The sequence below is a fragment of the Camellia sinensis genome, chromosome 3 (genome assembly GCF_055761805.1).
Source record: "Camellia sinensis isolate YWXY chromosome 3, ASM5576180v1, whole genome shotgun sequence".
Classification (NCBI taxonomy): domain Eukaryota; kingdom Viridiplantae; phylum Streptophyta; class Magnoliopsida; order Ericales; family Theaceae; genus Camellia; species Camellia sinensis.
In genome coordinates, this window is record NC_138963.1 from 108,329,533 (window position 1) to 108,350,820 (window position 21,288).

Below are 21,288 nucleotides of genomic sequence, written 5' to 3' on the forward strand. Positions count from 1 at the left end.
TTTATTTACATTTGTAACATCAAATATCACATAATTGATGAAACTTACAGTGAAAGATGAGGGAAAGACAACTGCATGTCACATTATTTAAAACGGTTAATAAAATTATTGGATGTCTCTAGCAATTGAATTCATAGCCTCCAAAGAAAATGCAAGTTTACCAAATCTATAATCAGTGTCACATTAGTAACATATATACATAACAAAGGAAGGAATTTAATTTAAAATTATACTATTGTTATTCTTATTGCAGGTATGTAAGAATATCAAATTTTACAAAGCACTAAAACTTACTTCTCGACATACATACATACATACATACATATTTTTTAGAAGGTTGGACAAGATGAATGGAGAAGATCAATATGAAATGGAAAGGGAATGGCTTCTCTCCGGTCCTTAATCGGATTGGAACGTACTGTTGAACCCGTGAAGGCCCACCACGGGTCTCGTTTTGATAATCTGAACCGTTTAATATGTAGAACTCGTCGAGAACTATATGCCTATAAAAAATCACGTTGATCAGATATCGATAGCTATGTGATCAAAACAGATTTTTGTCAACCGTTAATTTATTCACCGTCCATTTTTTTTATACAAAACTGATTTGATCACATAGCTATCAATATCCGATTAACGTGATTTTTTACAAGCAAATAGTACTCGACGCGTTCTATACATTGAACGGTTCAGATTATCAAAACGGGACCCGTGATGGACCCCCACAAGCCCAACAGCACGGTCCAGTCTGATTAAGGACTGGACAGAAGCCATGCCCAAATGGAAAAGAGCAACATAACAAATTTTCAAAATTTAACAGCAAAGAGGATTAAATTAGAGAATGAATAAATTTTATAAAAATATTTCAGCTCTCAATTTCTTTTACTTATTTTATTTCAAAATAATAACAATAATAATAATAATAACAACACAACAACAATACAATGTTAGTTGAATGTTTTATTTTTTCACATCATATATATTATTAAAAGTAGTATTTTTCTCATGTTTAGGTGTCACATTATAAGGGCTTACTTTTTTTCAAAAGAGCCACATCAGCATATATTTTCTTAATTATATATAGAGTTTTACACAAATCCAAATTTAATTTAAGTTATACTAACTTTACCTATTTTATATGGATTCTGACAATATTTATTTTTTTATATATTTTTCATCTTAAATTGAGATAATCTACAAACCCTAACTTTACCTATTTTATATGGGGTCTATTTGACAAATATTTATTTTTCATTGTAAATTAGGATAATCCACAAACTCAATACCAATTTTGCGTTTTACGTTTTTTCTTCTTAATTTTTTCAAGGGTATTATGATTTTTTTTAACGTTAAATTATTTTTTCTTCTTATTTTTTCTGTGCATTATTCTATACCCAATTACAATTCCATATTATAGATTTGTTGCTTAATTTTTGTAGTGATTATATATATGAGTTATAATTCATTTCATACATTATTTTATATAATTACAATTCACAAGTTTTTTTTTTTTTAAATGTTTTGACATCATATTACAAATGATTAATTACTTCACACATTGAGATGTATCTATCGTTTGGATGTTTTCATTATTTTTTCTTTTTGAATTTAGATGTTGTTATGCAATTCTTTTTTGATTAGTCATTGTCGAATTTCTTTTATATAGTTGATATTTTAATTTAATTAAGAGTGTTTATTTTACAATCTTATAATTATATATATATATATATATATATCATACAAAATTATTATATGATAATCCAACTACAACTTATTTATATTTAAGAAAAATGATTCGTAACTCGAAAATCTTTCAGCTTGAATGGCTCACTGCCCAAAACGACGTTGTTTTGGGCCTTTTTTTTTTTTTTTTACTATTAGATCTCTGAAGGATAGAGGGACAAACAGAGGGACGAAAAGAGAGGAAGAGAGAGAGAGAATAGAGAGGAAGAGAGGAGAGAGAGAACTCCACCAGAGACTCCATTGAGTTTCTTCTTCTTCTTCTTTTTTCAGGGTTTGAAATCAATCAATTTGATTGAAATCGATGGATATGGATCTCACAAAATCGATGGATGATGATGATGATGATGAAGATGTTGTGATAATGATGTTGATGAAGATGTTGTGATAATGATGTTGATGAAGATGTTGTTGTTGATGATGATGATGTGTTGATGATGATGATGATGTTGATGAAGATGTTGTCGTTGATGATGATGATGTGTTGATGAAGATGTTGTTGATGATGATGTGTATCTCTCTCTCTCTCTCTCTCTGTTCCCTAGTTTCCTTTTCTCTCTTTCTTGTCTCCTCATCTTTTTCTTCAGAGAAAGAAAAAAAAAAAAAAAAAATTTCCAAAATGCCTCATTTTGGACTCAGGCCATTCGAGCCGTATTGTTTTCGAGCTACCAATTGGAACTGTATATTTAATTTTTTTAATAAACTTTGTATAATTTCTATTTCTACATATTTTTTATTTTTCAAATGAATATAAAAGAAATTTAAATAGTTAGAATTATTTTTAATTTTATGTTACTAATTCTTCTTCTAATTTAATATTATTTTTAATATCAAAATGAGTATTTATTTTACTATTTTACAAGTTAATATATATCATATAAAACTATTATATGATAATTATACTTTTATAATTCGATAGAAATAAAATTAATATATATATATATATAAGTATTCAAGTAATAATTTTATAGAACAATAGTGTCAATATTATTAAAAATAAATAATTAAAATTATACTTTAATTTTAATTTTAATTTTAATTTTAAATTAAAATTAAAATTATCCTTTTATAACACACATTGTACCTCCGATTTTTTTAAAAATAAAATAAAATAAATAACATGTACAGTGCACGGGTTAACTGGTAGTTTGATAATAATATTACAATGTTAATGGAGTGTTTTATTTCTTCACTTTTTAATATTAAAATGTTAATCACAAAACAAAAGTCAACAAGCATGGTGAATTATATATTTAATAATAATAAATCTAACCATAAGATATGGACTACAATTATCTTATGTGACTAATTTCAATCTACTTTTAAAATCTTAATACTTAAACATTAATATAAAAATATAAGATAACATGTGAAATTTAACACATGCAACGCACGTGCACCTCTACTAGTATCATAAATAAATTTAAACAAAAATCATTAATTTCGATTGGGTAGGGCGAGGGAAAACTTCAAAATACACCCAGTCCAATTTCTCTTCACACTCGTGGCATGTATTTTAGTCCAATTTCTCCACACTCGTGGCATGTATTTTAAAATTTTAAAGAAATACTTGTACACGTGTGTGGAAAGAATATCGTGTATTTGAAATACTTCAAACCCAATAATGCTAAAATGACCATCCTCTCTCATCAATTATTTATTATCTGACATCATCATATGATATACAAAATGCTAGAAAAGGAGATGATCATTATAGCAACCAAAGTTGACATAAAATGCTAAATTTACCAGTAACCCATACATACAAAAACAGATACACACAAAAGTATCTGCATATATTTATTTAGATCCAACAGCTTATTAAAGTTGGAGTATGATCACAAAAGATCTAGTTGGTTGGTTTTGTACAAGATAGTGCTGTAGTGGTTCAAGGTAGTGAAAGATGCTTTGGGTATTAGATACATAAATAAGACTTTTTCATAATAGAAAGATTTACACATTCAGCCTCCCAGGTCCTGAATGCAGGTGATAAGTCTTGCTTGGAACCACCTGTAGAACACCAGGTTGCTCTGCCCAACAAAAAATAAATAGAAATATTTAAATTAGTGTTTTTCACTTCTTTAATTCTTTACCATTCATAGTAAAAATTTCAACTCAGTTATCTCATATCAGAAATTGTTCTTTCAAGTTTCAACACAATCACACTGACTGTACAAAAAACAAAAGACAAAAAACATTATGCATACCAGTTAACATAAATCATTTGTTAAACATATATTACACCACTATTTGTTCCTAGAAGTGTTTTTTTTTTTTTTTTTTTTTAGCATCCAAATTAAAGATCTTAATTATCGGTGATATAATTCACACATGCACAAATAAGGATTCACATGAGATTCCACAATCTCTCACCTAAGTTTCCTCATTTAAGGACACTATATATGAAGATGGCAATATGTGTGGCCTAAAAATACTAAATCAGATGAATTCACATGTTCATACAAGAGGAGCAATTTTGTGGAGCAGGACAAGCAGAATAAAATAATAAAATGTGAAAAGTAAAAGGTAATCAGAAACACAGCTCTCATAGGTACATGCAGATCATTTTGTCTGACAATCTGCGTACGCAGACCTGTCAACTTAAAACTCAACCATGTTAGACCTAGCCTTTTGTCGCACATATGTTTCTAGAGATTCAGATATCGTATACATATTTATTTTCAACTATCTAAATTTTATGATTATCTAAATAAAATAATTTAATTATAAATTTGGTACATTGAAATGTGTCTGTTTATTACCTATCCTACCTCCTAGAAGATTATATTATAGTTGAATCTCTTAAAAGCATAAAACATGAACCAAATTGTATTAAGGAATTGTCCAAATAGACTAGCAGTTTTATTGTCGATGCCAGAATTTCAAGTTTAGAATATCCTTAATTAGATATAAATTGCTGTGATAGGAAGGGAGCTCTGTCTAAATGAAGATATTGTGACCAAGAATTCAACAAAAAATTGCCACCAGTTGTGGCATTAAAATGTCCTACTCACGGTGGTACCAAAGTAATGATATCTGAATATGTGTAAGAACCTAATTAAAAATGTGTACAATAACATTAAGAATTTATACAAACTCTATACAACTAACTATAGATGAAGTGTTTCTCATCAAAGGATGAACCCCAAGAGTAAGGGAGCTCTTTAAAAGAACTAAGACATTAGATGCATGCGAAAAGATCCTACTTGACATTAGATGCATGCGAAAAGACCCTACTTAAATAAGTAAATCTAACACAGGAATGAACAATGGAGGAGCCCAGAAACCACAACATGACTAACCCATTTGTGGGTTCAACAACCAATATAAGTCATGCTTACTAAAGGGTTTTACTCCAATTACAGTTAAATTAGATCTGCGTAACTAATATATGAGCACGTAAATCAATAAACAACATTTATAGCATTAGGAACAATTTTCCCAGTTTTCATGCCCTCATAGATAATCCCATCCTAACTGATGGCATAGCTTGATCATGAAGGGAACCAGTCTAAACAGTGGCTGCCATCCTTAGATGCATGCGAAAAGACCCTATTTGACTCTCCATCCCATTCTCAGAAATAATAAGTTACAAATACAGGTTTTGTGTTTAATATAGGAAGAAATTCATGGGGAAGTTCTGATCCAGCATCAAAATAATATGATTGAATGTAAAATGGATCATAAAACAAAATTTGTCAGGTTGAATGAAGGTGTGACCCAAAACCAAAGTTGCAAGCAAAAATTATAATACAATTCCGGAAGGACTTTATTTATTTATTTATTTTTCTGTCTGTTATTTTTCCTTGAAGCTGACAAATTTATTCACACCAATAGAAAAATATTTGAAGTAATACAACAACAAAAAAAAAAATAATAATAATTTAAATGCCATTTTTATGCTCTAACACCAAATGCATCCTTGTAAATCAGGCACAGTTGCACAGCCATGAACAATGAGATACCCATAAGACATAACCATGAAATGGGGTTTGTCTTATGATATGGATCTCTTCACTGTTTCATGAAAGGCACAGAACATAAAACCAAACACTTGGAAAATCATTTTGTCTGTCATTATCTTCTTCCCACTCTTAATTCAGATACTATAAGTGTATAGCAACCAAATGATAGGCCCGTAATTCCCAAGGTTTATCAGTGTAAGCATAAGTCTCAGTAGGCAATAATCTATGAAGCATGGATATGGATACGAGTATTGGTACTGGTACGATACGGGTATGTCAATACAGTAAAATCTAAAAAAAGTATGATATATATACAACTTGATACGTTTGTAAAAAAATATTTATTTTTAATTTAGAGTAATGCAAAAATTGATTAAATGGTTTAATTTGTTAAGATTCAACCTAAAATTAACATTTAATGCCAAAAGTAAAGGTATAAATCAAAGGCCAATATATTAAATAACTTACGAACCATAGCTTAATTTTAATGCTAAGCATAAAACTAAAAATAAAAAAGAAGTCTAGTGAAAGGAATTTTATCTTTATAATAGAAGAAAATATTATTTTAACTTATAAAAGGTGTGGCATGCGTCATGTTTTTTGAAGTACCCATACTTCATAGGCAATAATGTGTTACTTTAGTGGTTTGTGTCTTGAATGTCTAGAAAGAAACTTATTACCAATATTAAACTCCATTTATTGATCCTAAAAATGTAATTACTGAAGAATAACATAAGAATGTCATTCAATGTCAAAGGACGGAATGCTTGCACGAGTTAGCTTTTAAACATTTTAATTAGTGAAAATTCATTTGGAAACAAGACAATCTAAGAGACGCAGATAGACAGATGGTAACATCACAAAGAGCAAATCACAGTGAGGATGGAATCCTAAATTTGTAGATGCTATATAAGTAGACAGTGATAAGGTGCCTGGTGGAAGTCCATATGCAACACTTGGCCTACTAAGGATGTCAGACTACCTTTAAAAACTCAATCTCCAATAAGAAAAAACATAGAAACCAATGCTTAGAAGCCCGATTGATAATCTGTGGCATGCCTCATAAGAAATAAAATTTTCGAACTAAACCAGTTCCATAAAGCTGGGCATTCTATAACGTGAAAAAAATAAACTTGTCCATATGTTTTTTAATTGCAACAAATTTAGAGGCACTGAAGGAATTATCCTATAGTTATAGTCTATGAAGTACCGACATTTCAAAACAAGTGTTGTATACGTGTCGGACACAGACACGGCAGGGACATGTATGAGACACGCCATATGGCATGTCCCCTTATTTAATTAATGTATTTTCAGGAGATATGCTAGGACACCTCACGAACACACTAGGGATATGCTAAGTTGTGTTTTCCCCCATTTTCTTTAGTGATTTTGACAAATGTTGAATGTTTATTTATGTAAGAAATAATGTATAGAGAAAGAGAGAGAATAAATTGTATGTATTATTATTGATTGATATATTGATATATCTATTACAATGATTTATGATTCCTATATATAGAAGAGGGTGAGTGTGTAGTAGGTAAGGAGTAGGTGAAGTGGAGGTGGTAGTGGTGTAGTGGGTTAGGTTTAGTGGAGTAGGTGAGGTGGTAGTGGTGTAGTGGGTTAGGTTTAGTGGAGTAGGTTTAAGTGGGTGAAGTAGGTGATAGGTTTTAACAGCCCCCCGCAAACTCAAGGGGGATAGGAACTAGCCAACTTGAGTTTGGAGAGAGTAACAAAACAAGAAAATACATAAAAATAAAAGAGGATAGGAGACACTGTATGGTCGTGTCAGACCGTTGGTGAAGACACTGTATGGTTGGTAGACCGATGTAGAAGACACTGGCTCGTGTCGGACCGATGTAGAAGACAGTTTATGGGGTCATGTCGGACCGGTGTAGAAGACACTGTGGTGTCGTGTCAGACCGATGTAGCAGACAGTTTATGGGGTCATGTCGGACCGTTGTAGAAGACAGTTTACGGGGTCTTGCTGGACCCTTGTAGAAACTAACCGGAATCTATGTCGGGACAGTTTACAGAGTCTTGTCGGACCCATGAAGGAGCTAACCGGAATCAATGTCGGGACAGTTTACATTTACAGAGTCTTGTCGGACCCATGAAGGAGCTAACCGGAATCAATGTCGGGACAGTTTACAGAGTCTTGTCGGACCCATAAAGGAGCTAACCGGAATCAATGTCGGGACAGTTTACAGAGTCTTGTCGGACCCCTAAAAAGTCGCACCCTCAAAAGGTGTGCCCAATCTATCAAAAGGCGTGCCATAAAAAGGCGTGCCCAATTCATCAAAAGGCGTGCCGGACATGATGGCAAGGCACGTGGGCGCCTTGGTTTGCGTGCCCGTTTTGTCGTCTAGTGGCAAGAGGCGCGCGATGCGCGGATCGACCCTGGCTATTTAACCAAGGTTGAGGCAGAGGCTGTGCAAACCAGTTTGAAACCTCTGAATTTTGGCAGTCTGAAACACTCTGTAAACCCTGCACTGAAACACTTAGCAACCCAAAACATGGCCTCTTCTTCCCGTCCAGCTACCCAGAACCTGCTCACGCTCTTTCCAGAACTGAACGAGCCCACAAGAGAAATAACTGGTGCGGTGGCCAGTGAACCTCAATCAAACACCTCTGGTTTTGCTCCATTGAACTTTTCGATGCGGTCGGTGGAGCAAAAAATGGCGGTGCAAACTGATATTGAGGCCAATCAGTATACTTTGAAGGCATGTGTGGAAAGCATGACGGCGGTCACAAACTTGTCAAACCGGCTGCAGAGTAGGACAAATGAGGTGCAGCATTTAAATGCCCAACTGGCTCTGCTCCAACGCATGTATAAGGATGCGCGAGCAGAGATAAGTGTGCTAAAGGCGGAAAACAAGGAGCTGAAACGGAAGGCCAATTTTATGTTCCGATTTGGAGGGCCGCCATATGCTGCAGTGGAGGAGCAGGGAGTAGTGATCATGCCCAGTGGAGTGGGAAACACGGAGGCAACACCGGCAAGGGCCGCCCAAGACGGTGGCAAGAAGAAAAGACCGGCGGAATAGGCGAGAAGAAAAATCCCACTGTTCCGATTTGTGTTAGTTGTGTTTTGTTTTGTTTTGTGTTTTGTGTTTTTTTATTTTTTTTATTTTTTTTATTTTTATTTTTTTATGGTGTAAAATGCTGATCGGGGTTGATCCCCGGCATGAAGAAATGACAAGTTTGTAAAATGTTGTTTTTTTTTTTTTTTTTTTTTTTTTGTTTTTGTTTTTGTTTTGGGAGTGTTTTGTTGAAAAAATAAAAATAAAATGAAAGAAAACAAGGGAGAAAGAAAATAGATAAAAAATATTTATAGATGGATTATATGAAAAACATCAGTGCGATTGTTTCAAAATAAAGTGGGGTATTTAAAAAAGAGGAAAAGTGACTTGGAAAAAATAAATAAAAATAAGTGATTTTTGAAATCAAATGGAGGAGAGAGAGGGACAAACCCATGTGATAAAGGGGAGAGAGAGTCGGTGAGTGGGGTGCAAAAGGTGAAGGAGAAATGATGGATTGAAAATGGTTTGGGTCAAAAGTGGACACTGTTAGTGGGGAACATGAGTGCATTGATTATTTGATATAATAATAATAATAATAAAAATAAAAAGTTAGAACAGTTGGAGAGAATGAGTGGAGTATGGTAAGGGTTTCATCCAAAGCCAAAATTCCTGCAGCGAATCACTTCGCAAATCCTAGCATGAGCTTTTTCTCTTTCCAGGCTTATTCATGAATTTCCTGGTGATTTCAAGAGCCTCTGGTGGCATTGTGGCAGAGAACACCCCAACCTGGATTTTGGGTGGGAGCAACTGAGAACACCCCAACCTGGATTTTGGGTGGCAGCAACTGGAAAATATCATAGATCTGATTTTTAAAAAACCTCGTGACAGCATTTCATCAGCTTCATCCAAGACAAACATTTTGATGTAAACAGGGCGAAGTGATTGTCTCCGCAACATGTCAAACACACGACCAGGAGTACCAACAACAACATGAACCCCACTGGAGAGAATGCGCTGATCTTCGCGCACACTAGTCCCTCCAACACAAGCATGAACCTTCACACTTTGCTGGGCAAGTTCAAGAGTGGGTGGAAGAACCAAAGCTTGGCACTCAACCAAGCTATAATCTAGCTGCTGCAGAATTCCAGAGCAGAGTGTTACAGTGTTTCCAGTTCCAGACTGTCTCGTCATATGAGGTGAAGAATTCTTCTCCATCAGCCTCACACATGACTACAGTTGCACAAATCTTTGTTGATTTTATCAGCGGAATAGATTGAGGTCCGGCGGGCGGCTAAGGTGAGGTTGCCGCCCGCCGGGGAAGCGAAAATACTAGGTTTTAAACCAGCTCTGATACCAAGTAAGAAATAATGTATAGAGAAAGAGAGAGAATAAATTGTATGTATTATTATTGATTGATATATTGATATATCTATTACAATGATTTATGATTCCTATATATAGAAGAGGGTGAGTGTGTAGTAGGTAAGGAGTAGGTGAAGTGGAGGTGGTAGTGGTGTAGTGGGTTAGGTTTAGTGGAGTAGGTGAGGTGGTAGTGGTGTAGTGGGTTAGGTTTAGTGGAGTAGGTTTAAGTGGGTGAAGTAGGTGATAGGTTTTAACAATTTATTTAATTATTTTTATGTAAATTTAAACACTTAATAGATCATCCATAAAATAATAAAAAAAGCTGTAAGTGTGAATTTAAAAGTAAATTTTTTTTTTAAAAGCATATAATTAGAGTTAATTTTTGTCAATATTGATTGTTTGTTGATGTAATATTAATCTAAATAGCAAATAAAAATATGTGAAAATATATTTTATTATCGTGTACTCGTCGTGTCTATATCTCCATTTTTTTGAAATCATTGTGTCCCGTATCCATATCCATATTCATGTCTGTGTTTGTGTCCGTACTTCTTAGGTTATAGTAAAAGGTTAGCCAGCTTACTATCTATCTTATGACATAAATGAAATGCCATCCAATACAAATCTCTATGAGGTTATAGGCTCTCTGTTGTAAGCTAATCTACCTACTATGGCTACCCACCAAAAAGAAGAAAATGGAGATTCTTTCATATTCAGTAGTTATTCTGTTGGCCTAGCCAGAACACTTTTCATAACATGGCGTGCATCATTTATGGGATTCTCCACTAGACAACCGTGCAATGCCAATATATGACAAAACTACAAACACAGGGAAATTTGATTCCTGTGCCATTCATTCTCCACTCTCTTAAAGTTTGCCAGACACTAGACTATTAAGATAATCTACTGTGAATGAAATTAAGAACCACAAACAAAGTAATCGAAAATAGAAGAAAAAGAAAATAGCAACATTGATGATTTCCTTTCAAAAGCTTGCCAATTTTTGGGATGTCATTGTTGTAATTGAAATGAAAAATTTGTAGGTCGGATCAAGAACATAAAAAATTGATGAGGAAAGTGATGGATGGCCAGCCAAATTTGGTCTTGGTCAATTAGTCCAAAAGCAGATTAAATTAACGAGAGGGCGAGGAAGTTGGAAAATAAATATGGTTGTTTTTGTTTTTTGTTTTTTTTAAATAAAAAAAAAATTGAAATCGGAGACATGATTCAAGTAGGAGATGTGACAATCTAATTTTGTATTCACCAATTTTCAACAGTTTTCCCACATAAGTCAATTATTATTTTCGTATTTGAAAAAAATATAACAAGTCATTCAAAATTATAACTGATTACAGAAGGGTGATTATTTAGTATGACGGACACGTGGTGCTCATAAGATTTTGATTGGTAGGGAGAGGTAGGGGCCACGATTTATGTTGGGATGCGAGAACAACATGAAACTTGGTAATTGATTTGGAGTATGGCCCCGTGCTGTTCCGGGATTATTGAATAATTTCCAGATTAGAGAATCCCTCTAGAGTCCCTTAGAACAACAACAACAACAATAGCCTCAATTTAAAGAAATCTAGATATTAACGATAAACCCCAAATAGATAGAACAATGATGTATTATAATAATGATTCAAACCCATCCCACAGAACACAGAACAAGCAAAATCACAAACAGCAAATCCTAACGAAACATAATACAAAAACAATGACAAAAAAAAACCCTTACTTGACATTTCGGAGACCTGCTCGGGAGTGAGTTTGGCAGAGAACCCACTTGCAGCGTGCTTGTAACTGTACAACAGTGCCTCTTTCGCTGCGTCCTCGCTAACCCACACACACACATATCCAAATTAGCACATATACATACATACATACATACATACATACATATATATATATATATATATAGAGAGAGAGAGAGAGACCTGCCGAGGACGGAAGCAAGGGTGCGGATGTGGTAGGTTTCGGGGTCCTCGTTCTGAGGCCTCTCGGTGTAGATTATGTGAACAGCTGAATCTGGTTTTGGCATAGATAAATCAGCCATAGCTGTGGTGGTGATCGATGAAGAAGAAGAAGACCAAATCAAGAAAAAGAGCAAAGAAATGAACAATGCGTTTACTTTAATCTTCATTCTCGATTATCTCTATGTATAGTCTATATATATAGATATAGAGGTAGGCCTGAGAAAGACGATGAGTCGAGTAATTACTTAAGGACGAAGAAATCGAACCTCTTTTGTGCCTTTGAGATCTCCGTGTAGCAACCGACTCCTGTGGGTGGCGTGGTTTGCAATTGCAATGCCCAAATGCTCTCCTCTCACGATGCCACCTCATTTCATATTTGGGAATATAGGGGAAAAGAAAAAGAAATTATTACTTAAATTATAAAAGAAAGGAAAACAAAATAAAAGATAATAAATGATTGAAATTTTATTTTATTTTTGTTTGGATAAGAGAAAAATAAAAGAAAAGAAATAATTGTGATTTTTCTCATTTTTGTTTGGTTGGGTTACATTAAGAGAAAAAAAAGAAATTATTTTATGTTATATTACCAAAATAACTTTTTTATATTTTTAATTATTTTATTTTTTTTATTTTTATAGGGACAAAATTGGTATTATGAAAATAGTGGTTTCTTTTCTCTCTCAATCTCTCCACTTTTGGGAAGATTGAAAATGAGACTTATAAGAGAAATAAGTTTCTCTCAATTTCTCTCAATTTCTTTTCATTTCTCTCAACTTAGGTTATCCAAACAAGTAAGAGAAATATATATTTCTCCATTTCTTTTATTTTCTTTCCAAATCACTCAATCTAAACATAGCGTAAAAGTTAAAATACGAGTATACCACTCCAATAATTACTTTGAATTTTGAATTTTTTTTTTAATTATAGATTTGTCCTAACATCAAATTAGGTTTTTTTTTTTTTTTTTTTTTTTTTTTTTGGTGAATAACATCAAATTAGGGTTATTTATATGAAAACCCCCTAAATTATTAAAAATATCACTTTGACTCCTCAAACTATGAAAGTGTACAAATAGACTCTAAAAATGTACCAATTTGACCCCTAATGGAAGAGGTCAAAATGAAACACATCAATAGTTTAGAAACGGGTGTAAATTTGGCCCGATCCGGCCCATGTCGGGCCTCATGGACTCCTGCCAAAATTCGGACCTGGTTGGGTAGGCCCACGACCCAGAAAATTAGGCCTAGGTACTGGGGGTATTCGGGGCTTGGGCGGGCCTAAACCTTTTTTTATATATTTTTTTTATTTTTTTTTGCCAAAACTTTATTATTTTCCATTAGAAAAGACACTGGGTCTCAGGCAGTGTAGACCTTAAGTGGGCCTTAAGTGGGGCAATGGGTCGGGCTTCAAAATGATGGCCCAGGCCTAGGGTCTCGAGTTGGGCTCGGGCTTGCGCCGAAATGGGCCTAAACAGGCCGAGCCCACCCCAGGCCGCCCACGGGTCCCGGGCCATTTTTACAATCCTAAGTTTAGGGAATCTATTTTGCATGCTTTTTTAGTTTAAGGAACGAAGTGATACTTATCAATAGTTTAGAGAGTGCATTTGTACTTTTATAGTTCAGGAGATTAAAGTGATACTTTTCAACAGTTTAGGGGGTCTTCGTATAAATAACCCCATCAAATTATAAATTTATGCCTATCTCTACTTTCCCAAACTCAAACTCTAACCCTAACCCTAACCCTAACCTACTCCAACCTTACTCTGGTCGGCAACCTTTGCCGCTATCCTCCAGTTTCGTCCGCCATTGCCACCAATTCATTCACTACCCACTAGCGTGTTACCATTCACATCACTCTTGGATTGTTCTTAGCCACTCTCAAAGCCTCGGTGACCGTTTTGAATCCATCTCAATCTATCAGTGCGACCTCCATTGCTATCTCTACCTACCCCCCCTTTCTCTTAAGATCACAATTACGACTACAGAAGGTTATTGATGATGGTTGCACTTTATTGTGTTATGCTCACCATTAATCAAAACAATGTCGTTTCTATTTTTTTTCCAATACCTGCACTACGTGGTCCTTTGTCAGCCCATTAGATTAGCTCCTCTTCACGTGTCACAATCTGTTACAAACTGCTAGACACTACTAGAGCAAACATCTATTGGAGAGGATCCAAATAAAAAAAAAGTGGGATCCGGATCCTCTCCAGCAATGTTAGAAAGAACTTCTCTCCAATCATGGCCAATAATTACAGTTTGACCCCAATATTTCTTACTATCTTCACAGAGTTCTAAATTCTTTTATATTTTTTGAAAACAAATATTTGTATGTACTTTTTATGTTTTTGCTTTTTATTATTATTATTATTATTATTATTATTATTATTATTATTATTATTAAATTTATATATTTTTTTTATACTCAAGATAAGTTTAGTAGTTGTTGATAATGTAAAATTTCTTTAGTTATTCTATCTACTTGTTTTATTGTAAATTCTACATCTATTTTCTATTTTTATTTTTGTACAATGACTAATTACCTGTCTTTATTATGTAAGTCCTCATTTGGGAACATGCTTTAGTAACTTTTTGGCTTGTTGACTAAAATATAATGTAAAAAAATTAGTATGTTTGGGATGACTTTTTAATTTTTACGAAAAGATGTGCAAAAAATAGAGAGAATAGTGAATCTTTGACTTTTTGGTATAGATTGTTGGTTTTTTTTGATTTTTTTAGTGACTTTAAGGCTAAAAAGTGATGTTGCCAAATGAGGCTTGAATGTCTAATTTCATTTATAATTTATAATTTATTATTCTTAATGTTTTTGTTAATTTTTTTTAAGTGTAAAGCACCAATAAATCCCAAGATAAGAACTTGTGAACCAATTGGTCTTGTGTTTTATCTTTCCAACCCGTAAGTCCAATTTCAATGTTAATGACCTATTTGTACACAATTTGAGCGCATGTCACCCAAATGGTAGGGGTATATATGGCATTTTGGTGATGTGGAAATTACAGATGTGTCCCAACAACATACAGTAGAGGTTTTTGGTTTCCTTCCCACCAATCGAAACGGAAGGGACGAAGATGGAAGGTTCTGTGTTGCAATGTTTGTGTGATTTGATTTTGGTAATGTTGGAGCCTTAAATTTACATTCAAATTTAGCATCCATATTCGTCTCAAACCCTAGAAATAGGAGAAACCCTTTCTGGGCATTACATATTCGTTGCCAACTCAGAGCGAGCACTGAATCCTTTAACGTTACGAGCAACGTTAGGGAAGGGTAGTTGACGAGTTCACATATGACTTTCGACGTTGAACGCCGGTTGTGTTTGGTCACCCATGGCCTCAGGTATGTTTGTGACAAAGTTGTTTCAAAGGTTTTCTACAACTGTAATGATGTTAAATTGGAATTGTGTGTGTGGAATTTATGATTGTGCATCGGGGGTGAAGTCATGTAATGGGCTATCTCTATTTGTGCTTGTATTTATAGTAATGTGGAATAACATTGTGAGAAATGAGTGTGTCTTACAATATGGTATTTCCTATTGCAATATTTTTGTGAATTATGTTGGGTTCGTTGAAAGATGCTCAGTCTATAATGTGAAACGTTCGTAACGGTTATGGATGTTAGGGTCCCGAATTGTGTTGAGTGTTATGGGAGCTAGAAAATAATATATATTAGCTTATTAGGACTAAACCAAACAAGGCCTACAAGGGGTCTAACCCAAACAAATATCAGACCCCTCTCATCTATATAAAGAGTGGGGCACCACAGAGAAGTGAGCAGATGATCTCTCTCCCCCACACAGCACATAAACACTCTTGATTTCTATGCATTCATTCTTTCAATCAAAGGACTAACTTTAACATCGGAGTGTCTCCGACAAGCAACCCCGGTTGGGTGACGTCGATCATGTTCATCTTTGCAGATACACAGGGACAAAGTTCATCTCTTCGTTGGATCTCTACAATCTATATGAGAGGATATTTCATAGTCTCATAATTGGCGCCGTCTGTGGGAATCGTCTGAGAATTCAATGAAGAGCAGAACAAACACCACTCTTAAAGAGGTCGGACCAGTGTTCTATCTATAGTTAAGTCTTTGTCTTCTCCTTTTTTGATTATGTTTCTGAATATCATATATCGATATATGTATGTATATGTCTCTACCTTTATGCTCACAGATTCTGTCAAAAAAAAATATATATGTTAATTTTGTTTAGAACAGTTGGAACAACAAGCCAAAGGTAGTAGATCTGCAATTGGGTCTTAACTCTCTCTCTAAAAAATTTTACATTGTTGCATAGTATTATTTATTGGGAACTAACTTTTATCGTCTCCCTTTCCGTGGAGCACTCCGTGGATACAACCAGTTCAGCACCAATATATGTATATATATATATCTACCTGGGTAAAATGGATGTGGTAGTATTTTGACTTGCCGATCAACGTGGTAGTACAAACCCCGCCGAAATCATGCCCTGCCTAATGAAATTCGGTCATACATCTCTGCCTCCGAAGTTCGGAAATGCCATTCCAGTGAAATCATTCGGCAATAGCACATAGTCAACTGGTCAAGTTGCCAAAATAAAGTAAGACCAAAGTATTGCTAGGAATTTGTGTTGCTAGGAATTTTATTCACATCTCTAAATCTAAGGCAGCCTAGGGGAATTGAACGATTACACTTACATTCATATGCTCTCTCTCTCTTTCTCTCTCTCTCTCTCTCTCTCTCTCTCTCTCTCTCTCTCTCTCTCCACTTGTATAATTTTTTGCAGGTATAAAGAAATATTTTTGGCAAAGTCAAAGAGGAATTACTGCTCAAGTTTTCAACAAACCCAAATACTAAGCGTTGCCAAACAAGTGGTTCAGTATGCCGACACCCAAGTGGGAATTGCCGACTAAATGTTCTGAGACATCCCAAATGTACCAGCTCAGCTCGGCAAGCACCAAGAGGATGGTTGTGAAAACTGTAGTGTCAACACAAGTGGTCCAATTACTAATCGCAAAGTAGTTTGACAACACCATTGCCATGTGTAGCCGAAGAACAAGAAGACCCAAGTCTGGGCCTAGATTCTCTCTCTAGAAAGCTTATCAACAACACCACTTAACAAGAAACTTGAGCCCGAGCAGTCAGTGGCTGTGGTCAATCATCAAACTCATCCACAAAAGCGAAAGCCTGAAGTTCATATGCCATTAAGTTCATGAGTTTCAAAGCAAATGGAGCTGGTTGGCAAGTCAACAAGGTTGCTCGGCAGCATTACAATCCATTTATATTCGGCGTTGGAGCACAAGCATATGCGTTTGGGCAGTGTTACGACTCAGCAGATTGCTCGGCAAAGCTACAAAGCTAGTCGGCAGCTCTATACCCTTGAGCTCCACATTCTTTGGCAATGAGAACAGCCTTGATTACTCGCTGCCGAGTGCATATTCAACAACGTAAAACACCAAGCTCTTTTGCCTTGCACATTCCCCTACCAAGCACATTCTTCCATCAACCACATTTTTGCCGAGGACAAGAGCCGAACAAAAAAAAAAAAGGTAATGGCACAATCTTAATTTTGGCCAACTTTCGGAGGTCCGATGGCATCCAAACACAAGCGGACTGAGGAGTATGAACTATGGAATGAACACTAGACCGCGAGTTAAAACCAACATCGCAAAAATAAGGCGAATCAGAGTTAAGATGAAGGAGATAGTAGGGCTCAAAGTAAGGAGTTTGAACTTGAAGAATTATGCCTTCAACGAAGTTCTGCATGAAGGTGCTGCACGAAGATGACATAAGGATTTATTGTACGCTTTTCGGCGCAAAATACTACGTTGCATCTTAGCTTGTTCGGACTAATCGGGTGGTCTGATAACTTCGGGGATGTCTACCCTTGCATTTTTTGCCGTGTAGAATTCATTTTTAAGGTCCAATTTTGCAAATTTTGAGTCCTAGTAGGATCAATAAATCAGCCAATTAGGAACATTAAATGATAAATCTATGATCAAATCGTGTCCGATCAACACGTAATTTTGATAGCAGGCTCCTAGAGCTAAGCCACAATTATTAATTCATCTCGGCAACATTGCTTATCAACTCCAAAAATTCGGCATATCATTTGGCATCTTATTAATTACTCTGCATATTATCATGGCTTCAGCAACATTATTCAGCTTCGGCAAGTATTCGGCTAACATTGCTTACTCGGCAAGATTGATCAACCACATTTCCTATTCGGCAACACTGCTTGAAAGTACTATCATATGCAAATCATTCGGCTGCCACCTGAATTCACACAATTTGCTTTCCAAAATCTCGGCACTACTACCTCAACATGAAACTAGCATCTCGGCTTGCCGAAATCCACATTTGAACCTACCACAGGCTTCGCATCGGCTTAAAGAGTCCATACCCACCAACCCGAGAAACCAAGAAGGAGCCAAAGTCTATCAAAAGTTACGAAATGGATCACATGTGCCAAAAACAAAAATTCACGAAGCTGTAAAAATCAAATTTTGCCTATACCAGCATGAAGTACTCATTGCGATGAGTCTAACGCAACAAACCGCGTTGAAATCGGAGCTCAAATGAAGCCGTACGAGCCCGTCAAAGTTTGCCCAGAAATTCACCCATTTTTGCTGGAGAAGACGACTAGAATTGGCATGGAAAACAAAAGAAATCATGTGGTGCATTGTGGCTAAGTTACATCCCATAATAGCTGAACAATCACATTCAAATATATATCTTGCCGAATATGGACAGAATGATTTGTCTTAGCACAATGGTTTAGTGCTCTCCCTTTCTTTCAAAGGCAGGAGTTCCAATCTTGTCGGCAAAGCTGAGAAGTTATCCAGTGCTTCGCAGAGCACAATTCTTAACCGATCTGAGCCATTAGCTCTATTTTGGCTAAAACTATGCCATCCAAAGTCCGATTATAGCAATCCGATAGTCGTTTCCAACTATTTGGAGCCTTCTGAACACATCTGTACGGTCTAATTTTGCAAATTCCATACCCATAATTTGTAGATTTTATATGCAGTGCCACATCACAGATCAAATAATACTTTTGCCACCAAGCCTGGCATTTGATCAATGTCGAATTCAACAATTTTGGCATATTCCCGCCACTATAACAACCTGCATCGTCCGACAATCGTGGCTTAACTCTATTTTGAATTCCTTCCGAATAACCACTATCATTCGAAAGCAATGGGGCAAATGGAAATCAGGTTCATGACAATAGAAGCAATTTTCCAACTAATTCCATGGCAGTTCAATGTGGTGATGGTACAATTTAATTGGCCTAACGCTCATCGCTGAACTCCACTCAAACGGCCTTTTCAATTCGGCAACTTGGCAGTTCAATCTTCGCTCAGCCGCGTCAAAACCTACTACGCAAAACCTATGCGTCACGCATACACTAACAACTGGGTCACTACTGTTCTTGGCAGCCCATTATCTTGGTTGAACTTTATGCCGTCCATTCCTAAGCAACCCAACTCCATTTTGCCGATTTGCGAACTTGGCAGCATCCGCATTCACAGATCCACGCCCGAGTACTCAACATATTTCCCGCTTCCCCTAATAATCTAGTCGGTCGAGTATCAACAATCATTTTGAAATCACATTGGCGTTCAATTTTACAAATTTTGAGCCTAATATTAGGATCAACGACCTAGAACGTTCGGGCATTACAAGATTGCTCAACAGTCACATCATATCCGATCAGCATGCAATTTCAGTAGCATGATCGTGGGGCTAAGGACAAATCCTCTATCTTTCTCGCTCATTTATTTCGCTACCTTGGCCATTTCTTGCCAATTAGGACATCGGAGTCACTTTTTCACTTTCCACTTGGGGCATATCAGCCGTTTATCATCTTGGCACCTCTGCTATGCATGCATACTCGGCCAACTTACTACAAGCAATACAAAGACAATTTTTTGAGTTCCAAACTTCCGCTCCTTTTCACACAGCTCCAAGCAAGCGACGGTTTTGGGGCAATACACTCATACTACACACTCGGCAGTTCTTCACATATTTTTGCACGCCGTCATTGTTATAGCTTTTACATTTGGCTACACACTCGGCAGTTCTTCGCATATTTTTACACGCCGTCATTGTTATAGCTTTTACATTTGGCTACACACTCGGCAGTTCTTCGCATATTTTTACGCGTCGTCATTGTTATAGCTTTTATAGTTTTTCACTTTTTTGTGGCTGTTATTTGGTACAGGCAATCATTGACACGGATTACAATGTCTGCATTTGATCGCCGCCTGACACCAACGAACGCCTCCATATTTTGGAGCTCTTTGTATATTTCTAGCTCGGCACGAAAGTCCATATTTGGAAGCAATCTTTGCACTCGGCAATATACTACACCTTCACCCGGAGGTCATAATACCGTGATCTACACCCTCGTCCGGGGGTCATAATACTGTGGCCTACACCCTCGCCCGGGGGTCATAATACCGTGGCCTACACCCTCGCCTGGGGGTCATAATACCGTGGCTTACACTCTCGTCCGGGGGTCATAATACCGTGGCCTACACCCTCGTCCGGGGGTCATAATACTGTAACTTACACCTTCGCCCGGGGGTCATAATACCACGGCCTACAGCCCTTGCCCGAGGGTAACAATACCGTGGCCCATCGTTGCAGAGATATCGGATGTAGACCCAAGGGGTCCTTATGTTAGACCTATATGGTCCCATCGTGCCGTGTATTATTGGATGTGCCACATATATTTGTACATACATTCATACATACATACATACATTCATCCAATCATTCATTCATTCATTTATGTTATTCATTTATCAACTGTATTCATGTTATTTATTTATCAACTGTATTCTTTGTCAAGAGACCTAATATTTATTTGAATAGAGTAACTCGGCAAGGAAAACTCTCATTCCTTCTACCGCAGACAATGAAAGTTTTGGGACAATTGTGGGAGCCAGAAAGTAATATATATTAGCTTATTGGGACTAAACCAAACAAGGCCTGCAAGGGGTCTAACCCAAACAAATATCAGACCCCCCCCATCTATATAAAGAGAGGGACATCCCAGAGAAGGGAGTAAGTGATCTCTATCCTCCACACAGCACACAAACACTCTTGATTTCTATACATTCATTCTTTCAATTAAAGGACTAAGTTTAACATTGGAGTGTCTCCGGCTAGCAACGCTGGTCGGGTGGCGCCAATCATGTTCATCTTTGCAAAT

At 36.1% G+C, this 21,288-nt stretch overlaps 1 protein-coding gene across 3 annotated transcripts; it reads right to left on the bottom strand.

Moving 5' to 3' along the window:
- Nucleotides 1-3,503: 3,503 nt before the first annotated feature.
- Nucleotides 3,504-12,487, bottom strand: LOC114308430 (subtilisin-like protease SBT3.4). Of its 3 annotated transcripts, none has more exons than XM_082920519.1 (4): nucleotides 12,333-12,487; nucleotides 12,028-12,118; nucleotides 11,829-11,926; nucleotides 3,504-3,770 (listed from the first exon to the last, which is right to left on the bottom strand). In XM_082920519.1, exons 1-4 carry the CDS (start codon nucleotides 12,433-12,435, stop codon nucleotides 3,694-3,696), a joined length of 369 nt encoding a protein of 122 aa, XP_082776645.1. In that variant the 5' UTR covers nucleotides 12,436-12,487; the 3' UTR covers nucleotides 3,504-3,693. The 3 variants fall into 3 exon arrangements, with proteins under 3 accessions (XP_082776645.1, XP_082776644.1, XP_082776643.1); XM_082920518.1 differs by having other exon boundaries at nucleotides 12,028-12,148; XM_082920517.1 differs by having other exon boundaries at nucleotides 12,028-12,148; nucleotides 12,312-12,459.
- Nucleotides 12,488-21,288: the final 8,801 nt, after the last annotated feature.